The 18,942-nt window shown below is 38.4% G+C and overlaps 1 protein-coding gene across 1 annotated transcript in view; it reads right to left on the bottom strand.

Annotated features, from left to right (window-relative positions):
* Window positions 1–18,942, bottom strand: part of WWC2 (WW and C2 domain containing 2) — a 322,317-nt gene that overhangs the window by 87,542 nt on the left and 215,833 nt on the right. The window contains exons 3-4 of the mRNA XM_049865000.1: window positions 17,974–18,177; window positions 16,856–16,932 (exon numbers count right to left, since the gene is read on the bottom strand). Of these exons, the coding sequence (XP_049720957.1) occupies window positions 16,856–16,932; window positions 17,974–18,177 (281 nt within the window). The remainder of the gene's footprint in view (window positions 1–16,855; window positions 16,933–17,973; window positions 18,178–18,942) is intronic.

Below are 18,942 nucleotides of genomic sequence, written 5' to 3'. Positions count from 1 at the left end.
TGCCTGCCATTTTTTTATTTGTTTTCTCTGTGTGTTATACCTTTTTGTCCTGTATTTCCTCCAATACTGCCTTTTATTTTTTGGTCTTGATTTTTTTTTTCTTTTTTTAGTGAACCATGTTGATACCCTTCTCCTGTCCTTTGTGTATACTTTAAAGATATTTTCCCTGTGGTTTTCCATAAGGATTATATTTAACATTCTAAATTTATAACAACCTAGTTTCAAATGAAAACAACTTAATTTTAATAAGGTACAAAATTTTGTTCTTATACTGCTTCCCCCTCCTTTTACGCTACTGTTGTCACAAATTACATCTTTATATTTTATTTGCCCAATAACATTAATCTATAATTATTTTATACTTTTGTCTTTTAAATCATGTAGGACATAATAAGTAGAGTTACAAACCAAAAATACAATAAAAATGGATTTTATATTTTCCCATGAAATTACTTTCACTGGAGATCTTTTTTTCTTACTTGTGTCCTTTCATTTCAAACTGAAGGATTACCTTCAGCATTTCTAGTAGCGCAGTACTAGTGGTAATGAACCTCATCAGCTTTTGTTTATCTGGGAATATCTTTAAATTTGCCCTTATTTTTGGAGGAGAATTTTGCCAGATATAGAATTCTTGGCTGACAGTTCTGTTCTTTTCACCACTTAATGTCATCCTACTGCCTTCTGACCTCCATGGATTCTAAGAGAAATATTATTTATTAATATTACTGAGGAGTCCTTGTTTGTGACCATTTGTTTCTCTCTAGCTGCTTTTTAGATTCTTTATCTTTGTTTTTTGACAGTTTAATTATAATGTATTTAGGTGTGGATTCCTTTGAGTTTATCCTACTTGGAGTCAAGCTTCTTGGAATGTGTAGACTCACGTTTTTTCATCAAATTTGGGAAGCTTTTAGCCATTATTTCTTCAAATATTCTTTCTGTCCCTTTCTCACTTCTGGGACTCCAATAGTGCATATACTGGTTTGTTTGATGGTGTCACACAAGTCCCTTAGGCTCTGTTCACTTGCTTTCACTCTTTTTCCTTTTTTGCTCCTGAGACTCAATAATTTCACTGTCATATTTTCAAATTCACAGATCCTTTCATCTGCCAGCTCAAATTTGCTATTGAGTAACGGATTCTTGATTTAAGGTACTGAACATTTCGGCTCCAGTATTTCTGTTTGGTCCATTTTTTAATTTTTTTATCTCTTTATTGATATTTTAGTTTTATTCATGCATCGTTTTCTTGATTTCCTTTAGTTCATTGTCCAAGTTTTTCTTAGCTTTTTGAGCATATGTAATACTGTTTTTAAAGTCTCTGTCTAGTATCGAAACTTCCTCAGGGAACGGTTTCTGTCACTTTATTTTGTTTTCTTGAATGGGCCAACCTTTACTGTTTCTTTGTAAGCCTTTTTATTTTTTGTTGAAACTGGGACAGTTTCAATATTATAAAGTGATAACTTGAAATTGGATTCTTTCTTTTCCTTGGGGCTTGCTTTTTTTTTTTTTTTTAATTGTTGAAGGCTGCAGCAGTCCATTTGTTTAGTGACTTAACTATTTTTACAAAGACTGTGCTCCTAAACAGAGACTTCCTGAAGTCTCTGTTCCTTAGCTTTTGCTTGGCTAATACTTTCACAGAGATTTCCCTAAATGCTGGGGGAGGCGGGGAACTCCCAGTCTTTGCAAAATGGCTCTGTGTAGGGGCTCCCCTTCAACACATAGCCAGGTTTGCACAGAGTCCAGGGATCAGCCCAAGGAGAAAGTTTAGGGTCTTCTCAAGCAACTTCTGAACACATGTCTTGCCCTAGGCACACGTATGCCCTTCTAATTTCCCCTGTATACATGATTCTTTTGTAATCCTTAATTTCCAAAAGAAACCCTCTCCTTGGTTTTTCCTCCCAGTCATTCGGCAGCTATCGTATGCTTTAATGTCATTCTTTAGCCCTAGCTAGTTACAGGTGGCGACGGCCTTAGTTCATTGTCTGCTGCACCTCAGCCCTGTGTGAGCTCTGAGACAGGCACCTTGCTTTAGTCCCTTAGGCAGCCCAAGACAAGTTAGGCCAGACACACACAATAATTTGCAAATAAAGTTAGCTCTGCTCCCTCTAGAAACACAGGCCATATTCCCTTTTCACAGTGTGGGCTACCAGAGCTTTAACAAGGCCAAGCCAAGCTGGGGAGTAGGTGGGGTGCAGGTGAGTAGAAAACCAAACTTTCCGATTAATTACAAGTAGTCTTTTTCTTGATTTAGCTTTTGTTTAACTGCTGTAACCCTTTGACTAGTTTCCAGAGTTCTGAGAAAGATGGTTCTTCTAATTTCTGCTTCCCTTTTTGGTGTTTTTAGGGTGTAGGGGATGGGAGTATGCCATCTTGCCTATTCAATTCCAATTTTCATATTTTCAAAAACTGTTTAAAAACAGTTAAAAAGAACCCACAACAGAGACTTTTGGGGCCCACTCTATTAGTTCTCTATTGCTACATAATCGATTACCATAAAATTAAAAGCATAAAATAACACTCACTTATTAGTTCACTAAGTGTGACTGGTTCTCTGATCAAGATACCACAAAGCTGAAATCAAGCTGTCAGTCAAGACAAGTTCCCTTTTGGTGGCTCTGGGGAAAATTTCAATCCCAATTTAATTCTTGCTGCTAGCAGGATTCAATTCTTTACAGTTCTAGGACTAAGATCCTCGCTTAGGCTGAGTTCTCCAGAGAAAAAAAACCAGTAAAGGATATAAATATATACATAGATTTATATCAAGGAAATGGCTCACACAGTTGTAGAGGCTGGAAAGTCCCAAGTCTGTGGGTCAGACTGGAGGCTTCTCCTGACTTATGCCGCTGCAGGGGCTGGCGAACCCAAGATCAGCAGGTCAGACAGCAGGCCTCTGGCTCACAGGCTGCAGAGACCAATGAATTCCAAGATCAGCAGGCAAGATGGCACGTAAGCTGCTAGCTGAAGCCCAAGAACCAGAGGTGAGACGAACTGGACCCAGCTGCAGGATCCAGAGCGAGCAACAGCCCACAAGCCTTGCAAGAAAGTTCACCTATACTGGATGCAGGCCACATCCCCAAGGAGACTCCCTTTCAACTGACTGGTTACTGACAACAGATTCTATCATGTAAATGATCACATTACATCAGATCTCATCATGGAAGTGATTATATCATCACAGGACTAACAAACTACATAACTGCCAAGCCACTGAGGAGTATGGCCCAGCCAAGTGACAGACAACCTTAACGATCACAGTCCCGTTTCCTTCCTGGCTTTTCACCAGGGGTTGCTCTCAGTTGGCAGAGACCACTTTCAGGTCATGTGGATCCCTCCATTTTCAATCCAGCAATCTGACTTCCTTCTCTGCAACCAGGCAGAAAAGCTGTTTTTTAAGAGCTCATGTGATTACCTCAGGCTCACAGAAATAATCTCCCTATCTCAAAGTTAACTGTGCCACATAAAATAACCTAATCACAGTGTAAAACCCATCATATTCAATCTAAGGATTATGCAGAACAAGGACACAGAAAGGTGGGTGGGTAACCTTGAAGGACACCTTAGAATGCTGCTTACCAGACCTGCAAATTTTTAAATATTTACTATTTAGCCCTTTATAGAAGAGGTTTGCCCATCTTTACGATATACAGTATATAGTCTACCTTCAAATAATACTACGCTACTTTAGGTGTAGACTCAGTGCCTTACAAGAGTACCTTTCCATTTCCTACTGTCCTTTGTAATATTTTATTTCTAAATATTTTATAAACCCCACAATACATTTTAATGTGTTCTTTTTTATTTTTCTGTTTAAATAAGCTACTATCTTTAAGGAGATTTAAAATTATAAAATTACTCATTTGCATTCACACTCTTAGAAACCCTGGTGGCGTAGTGGTTAAGTGCTATGGCTGCTAACCAAAAGGTCAGCAGTTTGAATCCGCCAGGAGCTCCTTGGAAACCCTGTGGGGCAGTTCTACTCTGTCCTGTAGGGTCGCTATGAGTCAGAATTGACTTGACGGCGATTTTTTTTTTTAATTCAAACTCTTCTATCCAGGATGTTTTCCATTAGTCTGTGTAGATACAAATTTCCATGCGGTATTCTCTTCCTTCTACCTGAAGAATTTCCGTTTAGCATTTAGTATAGTGCAGGTCTGCAGACAATCAATTCTCACAGCATTTGTCTGAAAAATTTTTTATTTGTCTCCATTTCTTAGAGACATTTTCATTAGATATAGAAATCTATGTTGACATTTTTTCTTTTAACATTCTAAAGATACCACTCTGTTGTCTTGTAGCATGAGTATTTTCTGATGAGCAATCTGTTTTAATTCCTATCTTTTTTCCACTTAGTTAATGTGTCTCTTTTCTAGGCCTGCTTTTGTGACTTTCTCTTTATCACTGAGTTTTCAGCAATTTGATTATGATGTATATTGGTGTAATATTCTGTTTTTATTCTGCCTTGGGTTTATTGAACTTCCTAGATCTGCTGGTTTAGAGTTTTAATTTCTTGAAATATTGTGTTTTCCCCTACCCTGCTCTTTTTTTTTGGAAACTTCAATTACATGTATGTTCATCCAGTAACAAGCTGTCATTGACTTGATTTGGACTCATGGCAATCCCATGTGTGTCAAAGCAGAACTGTGATCCACAGGGCTTTCAACGGCTGAATTTCCAGAGGTAGATCACCAGGCATTTCTTCCAAACTGGACATGTTAGACCAGTTGCTATTGCCCCACATGACATTGATGCTTTGTTAAGTTTCATCAGTCTTTTTCCCCCCTCTCTCTGTAATTCATGTTGAATAGTTTCTATTTCTATGTCTTCAAGTTCACTGATCTTTTCTTCTGCAGTGTATAATCTGCTATTATGCCATCCAGTATAATTTTTGTTTCTAGTATTATATTTTTCATCTGCAGAATTTCCATTTTGGTCTTTTTTTAGTATATCATTATTTTTTCTCCTCATCATTTTCATGTTTTCCTCTACATTCTTGAGCATATTCAGAGTATGTTTTAATATCCTTCCCTGCTCATTAAATCATATTTGTCATTTCTTCTCATTGTTACGGGCCATTTTCTTACATCTTTGCATAACTGACAATTTTTTCACAACTTTATTGATATGTAACTAATATATAACAAACTAAACATGTTTAAACTATAACTCTGATATGTGCTCACATACGTATATGCCCATTAAACCATCATCACAATCAAGATAATGAATGTATCAATCCCCGAAAGCTTACGCATGCCCCTTGGCCATTCTTCCCTTCTCCCCCTCTCCACTCTGCTCATGGCCAACATGCCCGAAAATATTTCATTTGGCTATTCCAGTTTTGGCAGCCCCAGGGTTACAGAGTAGAACTGCACCATAAGATATTCTTGGCTGTAATCTTTATGGAAGCAGATCGCAGGGCCTATCCTCTGTGGCATCTGCTGGGTAGGCTTGAACCACCAACATTTAGGTTAGCAGCTGATCACAAACCACTTGTGCTACCCAGGCTCCTCGTGGAAATTTTTTACTAGATGCCAGACATTGTGAATTCTACATTATTTGCTGCTAGATTTTGTTGTATTCTCTTAAAGAATGCTGCACTTTGTTCTAGTGCATGGTTAAAGTATTTTGGATCAGTGTGATCCTTTCATGATTTGCTTTTAATTTTTTAGGGTGGATCCAAAGCAGCCTTTAATTTAAGGCTAATTTGGGCCCCCTACTTTTACTAAGGCACTACCCTTCAAAGGCCTCTACCCAATGCCCCGTTTATCACAAGGTCTCTCCATTCGGGCTGGTGGGAACACGAACTACTCCCAGCCATGTGTGGGCTCTCAGAATTGTTTGTCCTACTGCTTTCTTTCCCCAGCCTGGTGGTATTTTATACCATATTTTCATGGTATATATTCAAAGATTTGAGGAGAGGCTCCTCCCGAAATCTCTACAACTTGCTCATTCTCAATATCTCTCTCTCTGTAGCTCTCATCCCTCCAGCACCCCTCCCCAAAATTCTAGCCACTTCTACCTTATCGAGCTTTTTTCCTTTTTGTCTCCTCAACTCAGGGGTACATACCACAACCGTCTATACTTGAGTTCTTCCCCCTATACTGCAGATGGTATAATCTTAGGGCTCACTTTGTCTGAATCCCTTCAATTAGGGATTACAGTTCTCCACTGCCTATCGTCCAATGTCTAAAAACAGTTGTTTCATAGACTATTTAGTTTTTTAACTGACTACTGCCAGAGGGAAATTCCTATAGGAGTTAATCCTTCATGGCAAAAGCAGATGTCAGTAGAATCTCTTAAAAAAGATATTCATGTGATTGCCGTAGCCTGAATTTTGGGCAGAATATCTCTTCATTGGATCTATTTCATCAGTGTCTCCCTCAAATGTAAAAACAAAGCACGAAAATTGGGATCAAATTTACTAATCTCGATTCACACAATTCTATTCCTCTACATCTGACAGGAGTTCTCTAACTCTGGTTCTTTAAGTAGAAGCTGATAGCATGTCTACCTTCCTCATCTGAAGAAGCTGAAGATTAAATACTGTATGAAATATAAATAGCAATCTTATGCTCTTGCTGCTTCATTGTCATGGCTTTAGGAGATCGACTGTCAAAAATTTAATGACAACACATTAGGCTAAAGTATTTATTGTGTATATGTCAAGAAAAAGTACAAAAATATAGGTAAGCAGTAGTTTCAAGGAGCCCTGGTGGCACACTGGTTAAGAACTATGGCTGCTCACCAAAAGGTTAGCAGTTTGAATCCACCAGCCACTCCTTGGAAACCCTATGGCGCCATTCTACTTTGTTCTATAGGGTCGCTATGAGTTGCAATTGATTCGATGGCAATAGGTTAGTGGCTTAATATATTCATTATGATATCTTTACCTCATACAATTTCACAAAGCTTAATTCCCAGGGCCTTCAAAAAATGAAGGTTTTATAGAATCATTTCAAAGTGATCATTTATGGACGATATTACCCTGTCAATTCTGTCTGCTTAAACTGTGAATTCTCTAATTGGAGGAATTAATTTCATAAAATGCCAAAAGCATTATGGACATAAGTGTGGTGAGAATTAAAATGGAGAAGACTGGAAGCCACAGAGAGACTGATACAGTGGCTTATCTAGGTGAAGAAGGAACTAAGTACTTTTTCCCCAACAACACATAGTCAATGAAGGATTCTCTTTGAAGTATGCATTATTTAGGTTGAAGTACGCTACCCTGCAAAGCTTGAAAAGGAAACCAAAATCATTAGAGAAAAGGAATGTGAAACAAAATTATGAAACCAATAAACACAATTGTTATAGCTTCGCCTTATATGAGGTCTGAATATGCTTTTTGAAAACAGCTACCATCACGAATTTTAGTTATTTCAAGTTACCAATATGCCATGGTAGAGATAACCCCAGTTCTTGCGTTAGAGTATTCCTTTTTCATTCTGTTTGTTGTATTCTTTCTTTTCATTAGTGAACATAAGTCATATTATTCTTAATTGTACTCAAAACTCACTAAGACAGCTATACTATTTTCTAACCAACAAGAACTACAACATAAATTCATTTCTGAAGACCCTAAAAGGAGAATGACCATATCTAATGCACAGCTTAGTACTGGGAATTAGTACAGACTTATGGGCTAAGCCTTAAATGCAGTAGCAAATATAAAGACTATCTCCATGTCTAGTCAAGAGATGATCTTTACTATAGTGATTTACATTTTCAAAAGTCCTAATTGTTTTCGGTGGAGCACTTTGAGATGATTTTTTGCTGTTAGATCTGTTGCTTAAGGTATCATATTTTGATGTGCACATGAATTAATTACTTTAACTCTCTTAAATTACAGGCTAAACTTTAAATTCAACTGCCACTCTTTTAAATTTATGCCCAAGACTACTAGGTTAGATTGTGGCTGACTTTTCTATTACCACTGGTAAAAATAATTCAAAGTGAATTCCTACTAACAATGTGTGAGTACATATATTTGAGAACACTGTTAATGGTACCAGTGCCCACTAACCAGCTATGTGATTTAGAGCAGGGTATTTTTTTTATATAACCAAAGGGGCCTTGTTTTCTGTTTTTATAAAATGAAAGTTGTATCGGAGCACGTGCTCTGGTGCTCAAGAAAGTTCTCAAATGCATTTCTACCTCTAAAGACTTTCTTTACACTTTCAACATTCTGTTTTAGTTTAATAAACAATGGTAAAAATCCTCAACAAAATTCTAGCCAATAAAACTCAGCAACATATCAAAAAAATAATTCACCATGACCAAGTGGGATTCATACCAGGTATGCAGGGATGGTTCAACATTAGAAAAACAATTAATGTAATCCATCATATAAATAAAACAAAAGAACCACATGATCTTATCATTTGATGCAGAAAAGGCATTTGACAAAGTCCAACACCCATTCAAGATAAAAACTCCCAACAAAATAGGAACAGAAGAAAAATTGGTCAGCATAATAAAGGGCATTTATACAAAGCCAACAGCCTAAATGGAGACAGCCTGAAACCATTCCCCTTGAGATCAGGAACTAGACAATGATGCTCTTTATCACTGCTCTTACTCAACATTGTGCTGGAGGTCCTAGCTAGAGCAATTAGGCTAAAGAAATAAAGGGCATCCACGTGGGTAAGGAAGTGGGTAAGGAAGACGTAAAATTATCTCTATTTGCAGACGACATGATCTTATACACAGAAAACCCTAAGGAATCCTCAAGAAAACTACTGAAACTAAAGGAAGAGTTCAGCAGAGCATCAGGATACAAGATAAACATACAAAAATCAGCTGGATTCCTGTACATCAACCAAAAGAACATCAAAGAGAAAACCACCAAATCAATGCCTTTTACAGTAGCCCCCCAAGAAGATAAAATACTTAGGAATAAATCTTACCAGAGATGTTAAAGACTTATACAAAGAAAACTACAATACGCTTCTGCAAGAAACCAAAAGTGACCTACGTAAGTGGAAAAATATACCGTGCTCATGGATAGGAAGACTTAACACATTATAAAAATGTCTATTCTAAAAGCGATCTATACATTTAATGCAATTCTGATCCAAATTCCAACCACATTCCTTAATGAGATGGAGAAACAAATAATCAACTTCATATGGAACGGAAAGGGGCCCAGGATAAGTAAAGCATTACTGAAAAAGAAGAACAAATTGGGAAGCCTTACTCTACCTGATTTTGGAACCTATTATACCGCCACAGTATTCAAAACCACCTGGCACTGGTACAACAACAGATATACAGACCAATGGAACAGAATTGAGAATCCAGACATAAATCCATCCACATATGAGCAGTTAACAAAGGCCCCCAAACAGTTAAATGGGGGAAAAGTCAGTGTTTTTAACAAATGGTGCTGGCATAACTGGATATCCATCTACAAAAAAATGAAACAAGACCCATACTTCACTCCATGCACAAAAACAAGCTCAAAATGGAACAAGGACCTAAACATAAAATCTAAAACTATAATGATCATGGAAGAAAAAATAGGGACGTTAGGAGCCCTAATACATAGCATAAACAGTATACAAAACTACTAACAATGCAGTAGAAAAACTAGATAACTGGGAGCTCCTAAAAATCAAACACCTATGCTCATCCAAAGACTTCACCAAAACAGTAAAAAGACTACCTACACACAAGGAAAAAGTTTTCAGCTATGACATTTCCGAACAGCACCTGATCTCTAAAACCTACATGATACTGCAAAAACTCAACTACAAAAAGATAAATAACCCATTAAAAAATGGGCAAAAGATATGAACAGACACCTCACTAAAGAAGACATTCAGGTAGCTAACAGATACATGAGAAAACGCTCATGGTCATTAGCCATTAGAGAAATGCAAATCAAAACTACATGAGATTTCATCTCACTCCAACAAGGTTGGCATTAATCCAAAAAACACAAAACAATAAATGTTGGAGAGGCTGTGGAGAGACTGGAAGGCTTATACACTGCTGGTGGGAATGTAAAATGGTACAACCATTTTGGAAATCCATTTGGCACTTCCTTAAAAAGCTAGAAATAGAACTACCATACGATCCAGCAATCCCACTCCTTGGAACATATCCTAGAGAAATAAGAGCCTTTATATGAACAGATGTATGCACACCCATGTTCAGTTCGGTGCTGTCTGCAATAGCAAAAAGATGGAATCAACCAAGGATCCCATCAACAGATGAATGGATAAAAAATTACAGTACATTCACACAATGGAAAACTACGTATCGATAAGAACAGTGATGAATCTGTGAAACATTTCATAACATGGAGGAATCTGGAAGGCATTATGCTGAATGAAATTAGTCAGCTGCAAAAGGACAAATATTGTAAAAGACCACTATTATAAGAACTCAAGAAATAGTTTAAACAGAGAAGAAAATATTCTTTGATGGTTACGAGACGGGGGAGGGAGGTAGCATGGAAGAGAGGTATTCATTAATGAGATAGTAAATAAGAACTACTTTAGGTGAAGGGAAAGAGAACACACAATACAGGCCAGGTCAGCACAACTGGACTAAGCCAAAAGCAAAGAAGTTTCCAGAATGAAATGAATGCTTCAAAGGCCAGCATAGCAGGCGCGGGGGTTTGGGGACCATGGCTTCAGGGGACATCTAAGTCAATTGGCATAATAAAATCTATTAAGAAAACACTCTGCCTCCTGCTTTGAAGAGAGGCGTCTGGGGTCTTACATGTTAGCAAGTGGCCATCTAAGATGCCATCAACTGTTATCAACCCACCTGGACCAAAGGAGAATGAAGAACACCAAGGACACAAAGTAATTACGAGCCCAAGAGACAGAAAGGGCCACATAAACCAGAGACTACATCAGCCTGAGACCAGAAGTGCTAGATAGTTCCTGGCTACAATCAATGACTGCCCTGATAGGGAATACAACAGAGAATCCCTGAGGGAGCAGGAGAGCAGTGGGATGCAGACCCCAAATTCTTGTAAAAAGACCAGACTTAACGGTCTGACTGAGACTGGAAGGACCCTGGTGGTCATGGCCCCTAGACCTTCTGTTGGCCCAGGGCAGGAACCATTCTCAAAGCCAACTCTTCAGACAGGGATTGGATTGGACAATGGGATGGAAAGTGATGCTGGTGAGGAGTGAGCTTCTTGGATCAGGTGGAAACTTGTGACTATGTTGGCATCTCCTCCCTAGAGGGGAGATGAGAGGGTGGAAGGGGTTAGAAGCTGGCGAAATGGACATGAAAATAGAGAGTGGAGGGAGGGAGCGGGCTGTCTCATTAGGGGGAGAACAATTGGGAGTATGTAGCAAGGTGAATATTAAAAAAAGCAAGGTGAATATAAGTTTTTGTGTGAGAGACTGACTCGATTTGTAAACTTTCACTTAAAGCAAAAAAAAAAAAATGGTAAAACCTTAAATAAAAATTCAACAAAAAATTTCTTTGTAAACTTGGGCACAGATTTAAAAGGACGGCAGTTGAATGTAAGACTTAGTTTGTATGGAATACTCTAACCCCACCCCCACCCCAAGACCCCAAGGTCTAAATATTTGTTATTTTAAAATCATTTAATAAATTTTGTAGTAAAATTTTTGCATTCTTCCTTCCTAAAATAAAATTCTCTAAAGCTCCATCTTCTTCTAGATGGTATCTGTGTGAGGTATTCTAACGTGTTTTTGTTTTTAAGTTCCTTCCTAAGTTTGCATCTTTCCTAAAAAAGGATCTAAATGGACAAACCAAAACAGCCTACTGTGGTTATTCCATTTACAATGTTTCTTACAAGGATAAGGGCTCTGAAGAATAAAATTAAATAAAATTCAAAGTGTGATAATAATAAATAATATCTTCCATAGAAATTTACATATCAATTGACTACTGGGGTTTATTAAGAGTAACTTTTAACAAAAAACCTTTATTTCCTGTTTTGTTTAGATAAGGTATCTAGCCTAGTAGATCACAGAAATGCAGAGCCACCGTACAGAGAAAAAGTAGAAAAGCACTGGACAAACCAACAGATGATATTCTTGAGAAATATACTGTGAAATATAGACAGACTGACAAAGTACAGGGTCCGTGATATCCTGGAGGGACCTCTACGGCACAATGACACAGAACATTTGTTATCAATGACTTCATAAATTAAACCAATAAATCCAAGCTAAAGAGAAGTTTCGTTTCTTTCCAGTAACTGTAGACAAACTTTTTTCGTTTTCTTTATTGGAAAACAAACAGAAAAGCTGTGAGAAAAAAGGAACTGCTTGACGGTACTGGAGAACTACTGAGAAGCAAGGCTCTATGTGTAAAAGATTCAACAGATAAGGGAAGCTCAGATTCATGATGACCACACTTGGCACTGTTTTTCCTCTTGAGGCATTTGCCAGTCCAGCAGAAACACTAGAAAGCTGGGCAAAACATGGTGGTGGAGAGGCTGAGATACAGGGAGGCCCTGGCAATCCTACAGAGCTGGAGGGGGGCGCCGAGGCAGATGAGGAGATTCACAGTTCAGGGTACAAGGTGCAAAAGCAGCCCTGGTAAAACACGTGAGAAGTTCAACTGGGATTCTGAAATTCTTTACCCCAAGAGAAAGGATAAACTAGGAATAGACCCACCCTCAGAAAAGGACTTAAGTCCAGATTTCAGTCAGCTCAACCCCTGACAGGATTAAAAATAAAGCCTGCCCTTGGCCTAACTGCCTAAAAGCAGCAGAAGTAAATTATCCAAAGCCTCAGATTTTCTTTATACATTTTCATACATAATGTATGGTTCTGAATAAAAAATAAGGACCTATAAAAAGTCAAATATTAACCAAAACCAAGAGAAAAAATAGACCAAAGAATCTAACATATTGGAAATCTAGATATCGTATTAATCCAGAAATGGGATTTTAAAATGACCATAATTATTTTGTTCAAAAATATATCAACAGCCTGGTACTGGTACAACAATATATACATAGACTAATGGAACAGAATCAAGAATCCAGACATAAAACTTGAGAAAGGCCCAAAGTCAGGTAAATGGGGAAAAGACAGTCTCTTTAACAAAAGGTGCTGGCATAACTGGATATCCATCTGCAAAAAAATGAAACAAGACCCATATCTCACACCATGCAAAAAAACTAACTCAAAATGGATCAAAGACCTAAGTATAAAATCTAAAACGATAAAGATCACGGAAGAAAAAATAGGGACAATGCTAGGAGCCCTCATACAAGGCATAAACAGTATACAAAACATTACTAACAGTGCACAAACACCGGAAAAGAAACTAGATAACTGGGAGCGCCTAAAAATCAAACATCTGTGCTCATCCAAAGACTTCACCAAAAGAGTAAAAAGATTACCTACTGACTGGGAAAAAGTTTTTAGCTATGACATTTCCAATCAGCACCTGATCTCTAAAATCTACATGATACTGCAAAAACTCAACTACAAAAAGACAAATAACCCAATTAAAAAATGGGCAAAGGATATGAACAGACACTTCACTAAAGAAGATATTCAGGTAGCTAACAGATACATGAGGAAACGCTCACAATCATTAGCCATTATGACATTAGCCATTAGAGAAATGCAAATCAAAACTACATGAGATTTCATCTCACTCCAAAGAGGTTGGCATTAATCCAAAAAACACAAAATAATAAATGTTGGAGAGGTTGTGCAGAGACTGGAACACTTGTACACTGCTGGTGGGAATGTAAAATGGTACAACCATTTTGGAAATTGATTTGGCGCTTCCTTAAAAAGCTAGAAATAGAACTACCATACGATCCAGCAATCCCACTCCTTGGAATATATCCTACAGAAATAAGAGCCTTTACACGAACAGATACATGCACACCCATGTTCATTGCAGTGCTGTTTACAACAGCAAAAGATGAAGCAACCAAGGTGCCCATCAATGGATGAATGGATATATAAATCATGGTATATTCACACAATGGAATACTGCCCATAGATAAAGAACAATGATGAATCTGTGAAACATTTCATAACACGGAGGAATCTGGAAGGCATTATGCTGAGTGAAATTAGTCAGCTGCAAAAGGGCAAATATTGTATGAGACCACTAGTATAAGAACTAAAGAAACAGTTTAAACAGAGAAGAAAATGTTCTTTGATGGTTAGAAGAGTGGGGAGGGAGGGTGGGAGAAGGGTATTCACTAATTAGACCGTAGACAAGAACTATTTTAGATGAAGGGAAAGACAACACACAATACAGGAGAGGTCAGCACAACTGGACTAAACCAAAAGCAAAGAAGTTTCCTGAATACAACCGAACGCTTCAAAGGAGAGGGTAGCTGGGGCGGAGGTCTGCAGGCCATGGTTTCAAGGGACATATAGGTCAACTGGCATAATAAAATCTATTATGAAAACATTCTGCATCCCACTTTGGCGAGTGGTGCCTGGGGTCTTAAACGCCAGCAAGCAGCCATCTAAGACCCATCAATTGGTCTAAACCCACCTGGAGCAAAGAAGAATGAAGAACACCAAAGACACAAGGTAATTTTGAGTCCAAGAGACAGAAAGGGCCACAAAAATCAGAAACCACATCAGCCGGAGGCCATAAGAACTAGATGGCGCCCAGCTACAACCGATGACTGTCCTGATGGGGAACACAAAAGAGAATCCCTGAAGGAGCAGGAGAGCAGTGGGATGCAGACCTCAAATTCTTGTAAAAAGACCAGACTTAATGGTGTGACTGAGACTGCAAGGACCCCAGAGGTCATTGTCCCCAGACCTTCTGTTAGCCCAAGACAGGAACCATTCCCAAAGCCAACTCTTCAGACAGGGATTGGACTGGACTGTAAGACAGAAAATGATACTGGTGAGGAGTGAGCCTCTTGGCTCAGGTAGACACACGAGACTGTGTTGGCATCTCCTGTCTGGAGTGGAGATTAGAGGGCAAAGGGGGTCAGAAGCTGGCCGAATGGACACAAAAGGAGAGAGCGGAGGGAAGGAGTGTGCTGTCTCATCGGGGGAGAGCAATTAGGAGTATATAGCAAGATGTGTATAAATTTTTGTATGAGAGACTGACTTATTTGTAAACTTTCACTTAAACACAGTAAAAATTGGAAAAGAAAAAAAATATATATATCAATGTGCAGAATCTGGGCAGGTAATGGGAAATGATAAAAAAGAATCAAATAGAAATTCTAGAACTGAGTATTACCAAATAGAATTAGGCTGAAATCAGTAAAAAAGATAGGACAACCTCCAATTCTTTGAAAAGTAAGCAATACACTCATAAGAGAAATCACAAAGGAAGCTAGAAAATATTTTGAACTAAATGACAATGGAAAAACAAAACATCAAAACTTGAAGGATATAGGCAAAAGTCATATGCAGAAAGTAATTTAGAGCTTTAAAGTGTAGATATTAGAGAACAAGAGGAGCTCAAACTGTTTGGTGATATCCACTAAAGTTCATGCTTTACCGCTGACAACAGCAATTCCACTCCTAGTTACATGCCCACAAAAATGTATACATATTGGCACCAAGAGACATGCAGATAAAGGCATAATTTTTAATAACTAGAAATTGGCTATTAAATTGCATCAATGGTAGAATGGTAAAACTAATGTACGTCAACAGCATCAAGGTTAAAGAATTTATAATATGTACACAGAAGTGGAAATAGGACACAGCAATAAACGTGAATGTGGATGCATCTTGAAACGTTGTTGAGCAAAAGAAGCCAGACATCCAATAACGTAACATTTTGTTGATATCATTTCAGTTACACAAAGTTCAAACCAGGCAAAAAATTAATCTATCGTGTGGGTAAGGCTGTGTCGGCTTCAAGGAGAACGAGGACGGTAGTGACTATGAAAGGATGCAATAGAGACTTCTGGGGTTGCAGCCGTATCTATCGCATGACCTGGGTACTGGCTACATGAGTTTACTCACTTTTAGAATGCCAAAATTCAAGGATAAATAAGTCTAGCCTTAATATCATATGCATGTGCATGTGACAGCTGGACAATGAATAAGACCGAAGAAGAACTGATGCCTTTGAATTGTGGTGTTGGCGGAGAATATTGAATATGGACTGCCGAAAGAACGAACAAATCTGTCTTGGAAGAAGTACAGCCAGAACGCCCCTTAGAAGCAAGGATGGCAAGACTGTGTCTTACATATTTTGGACATGTTGTCAGGAGGGATCAGTCCCTGGAGAAGGACATCATACTTGGCAAAGCACGGGGTCAGCAGAAAAGAGGGAGACACTCGACAAGATGGACTGACACAGTGGCTGCAACAATGGGCTCAAGCATAACAATTACAAGGATGGTACGGGACCAGGCAGTGTTTCATTCTGTGGTACACGGGGTTGCTATGAGTCGGAGCCGACTGGACAGCACCTAACAACAACAGCAAAAGCCTTAACAGCAGTTTAGGCAAAAAGTTTTAGGGTAAGGATCAGGAAACAACCCCAAGTGAGGAACAATGAGGAATTAGCAAAGTTTGGCCTAGAAAAGGAATGGCCTGGCAACACGAGTTGTCGGCATCTTTAAATTTTGGGTAGTCCAACGAAAGAGTAACTGGGCTCATCTCTGAAACTGGAATAATGTATAAGTCAACACAGCGAGGGAAAGTAAGTTATCAAGACTCAAATTTTGATTCAGTATACTGACTGCTCACAATAAAAACTGCCCAACAATGGAACATATCTCAGTAACAAATACAATCCCAGTCACTGAACTTGTTCAAAGACAGAAAGACCACCCATCAGGGATAAATGGAAGAGCTTCATAAATTCGATGGAGAGAGGAGGTGACCACTAAAGCCCCCTCCTCGGCTTTTAGATTCTATGCATACGTTCAGTGCAGAACCACAATCAATAACCTTACCCTTAATCGCGTAGTGGAGATCTCAGCTTTTAAAATATCGGGATCGTATTTAGTACTGGATGAAGATCCTGAGAACACTTTCAGAGAGAAAAAAATTAAAAAAAACTAGTTACAGTTGCATAAAAAGTTCTTTGAGTTGGAATTCACAAATTCTAAAACCAAAAAGATTTATATGCTTTGTGAATAGTCATTTACTTTTCATAATTCCTTTATTACCATCCATCAGACCCTTATAAAGAGTAATCTTCAGACCTCTATAATTTGCTTACAAAGTCTGAGGAAAGAGGAATGTCATAAAGACCCTGGTGCTTAATTTTCTTCTAGACTTTACACCTCTGTCCTTAAAGGACCATATTACACATACAGTGTATTGGCATAATACATTAAATTATCCCAAAACTTATAAGAACTTCTGAGTCCATCATAACTGTTTCTTGAAGCATGGCCAGTTCCAAATTATCTATTTATGGCATGAAGGAGAGAGAAGTCAGCTCAGGTAGTAAACAGAAACTTTATTCTGGCTAATAGCTCCAGTTCCTCCCACAAAAAATATCGTGTAAGAGTAGCAAGAAGGGACAGGTTATCTGCTTTGTCCTCAAAAAGTAAAAGTTATCTCATAAATGAATAAAGGCCATCAGGCAGAGGGGGAAGCAGGAACAGATGGTATAAAAACCCACTGCCATTGAGTCGGTTTCGACTTACAGGGCCACTATGAGTGGCAATTGACTATATTTTTAGTGGGAGCAACTATTAGCCAGAATAAAGTTCCTGTTTACTACCTGAGCTGATTTCTCTCTCCTTCATGCCATAAACAGATAATTTGGAACTGGCCATGTTTCAAGAAGTAGTTATGATGAACTCAGAAGTTCTACTTAAATTATAAGTTTTGGGACAACTCATATCCCCACATGGGACGATTTTATTTGGAAGAGGGTTGAGGAGTATTGCTAAGAAATCAGCAGTGTGCCATTACCTCACCCTCTCTCATGGTACTGAGGGATGCTTCCAGCCTAGGAAGGAAAAGGACTTCAAATTAAACTCATGGAAATGCAAGTGGACTTCTATTGTCCACAAATAGGTCCCTGTTCTCAAAGACTGATCAACCACACTCTACTTACAGCTTGTGCGAGAACTTGACTTCTCCTTATAAGCATCGTTTAATCGTACATATTCATCCAGGGCCAGAGCCAGTCTTTGCTCCTTCACGTGGTACAGCTCCTTCTGCGTCCTAAGTGCATCCTGAGCCACTGAGAGATAGTCCTTGAGCATTTTCTCCTGTTCTCCTCTCCATTGTTTTCTTGGATCTTCTATCTGTGTGGTTTCTGAAAATACACAGAATAAACAACCTTATATATTTCCGGCTAGCTTAAATCCTTGTATCCTCTAAGAAGTTTGTCAGCATTTCTGGTGTAACTTCTCTAGAAATTTGATAGTTTTTGCTTTATTCTACCCAGTTCCCTCTTTGACTCTTTCTCACTCTAAATTCATCATCTACGATGATGATGCCAAAGTGAGCTTCCACAGCTATGATCAAGACATCCCTCACCAATAATTCTCCGGCTTCCTGGTGTCTACAGAATAAAAGCTGAATTATTCACCCCAGCAACTGAGGCACTACATGATCAAACCCAACCTAATTTGCATGGCACACGCTTCAACCCACTTCATACGGACTCTTGCCACGTGCTCTCTGTGTCAGCAGGACTCGGTGTGGTCTGCAGACCGGCACGGGTCCGTGAACTCTGCTATGTGTCTGCAACGAGGTATGTATAGAAATCACGCATATCCATTTTGAAAGCTTTGTAGCAATTTGATACCATTGTTATATATTTATTCAAGCTAATAATAATATTTGGGCTTTTCTTTTATATATCTATTTTTCTAGTAATTCATTTCTATCGTATTTTATAAAATTATCAGTCCAGGATGGATTTGAAATTAGAAAACAAACCAACAACAACAATGACAAAAAAAAAAAAAAAAAAAACCCAGGTCCTGGTTTGAGAAGCATGTTTTAGTCTAAGGCACTGGTTCTTGGTTCTGCACTTTAGCACGTTAGAATCCACTCAGAAGCTTATGCTGCGACT

Source organism: Elephas maximus, chromosome 21 (assembly GCF_024166365.1).
Source record: "Elephas maximus indicus isolate mEleMax1 chromosome 21, mEleMax1 primary haplotype, whole genome shotgun sequence".
Classification (NCBI taxonomy): Eukaryota; Metazoa; Chordata; class Mammalia; order Proboscidea; family Elephantidae; genus Elephas; species Elephas maximus.
The sequence above is the reverse complement of the archived record's forward strand: the minus strand, read 5'-3'. Positions and strand labels throughout refer to the sequence as shown.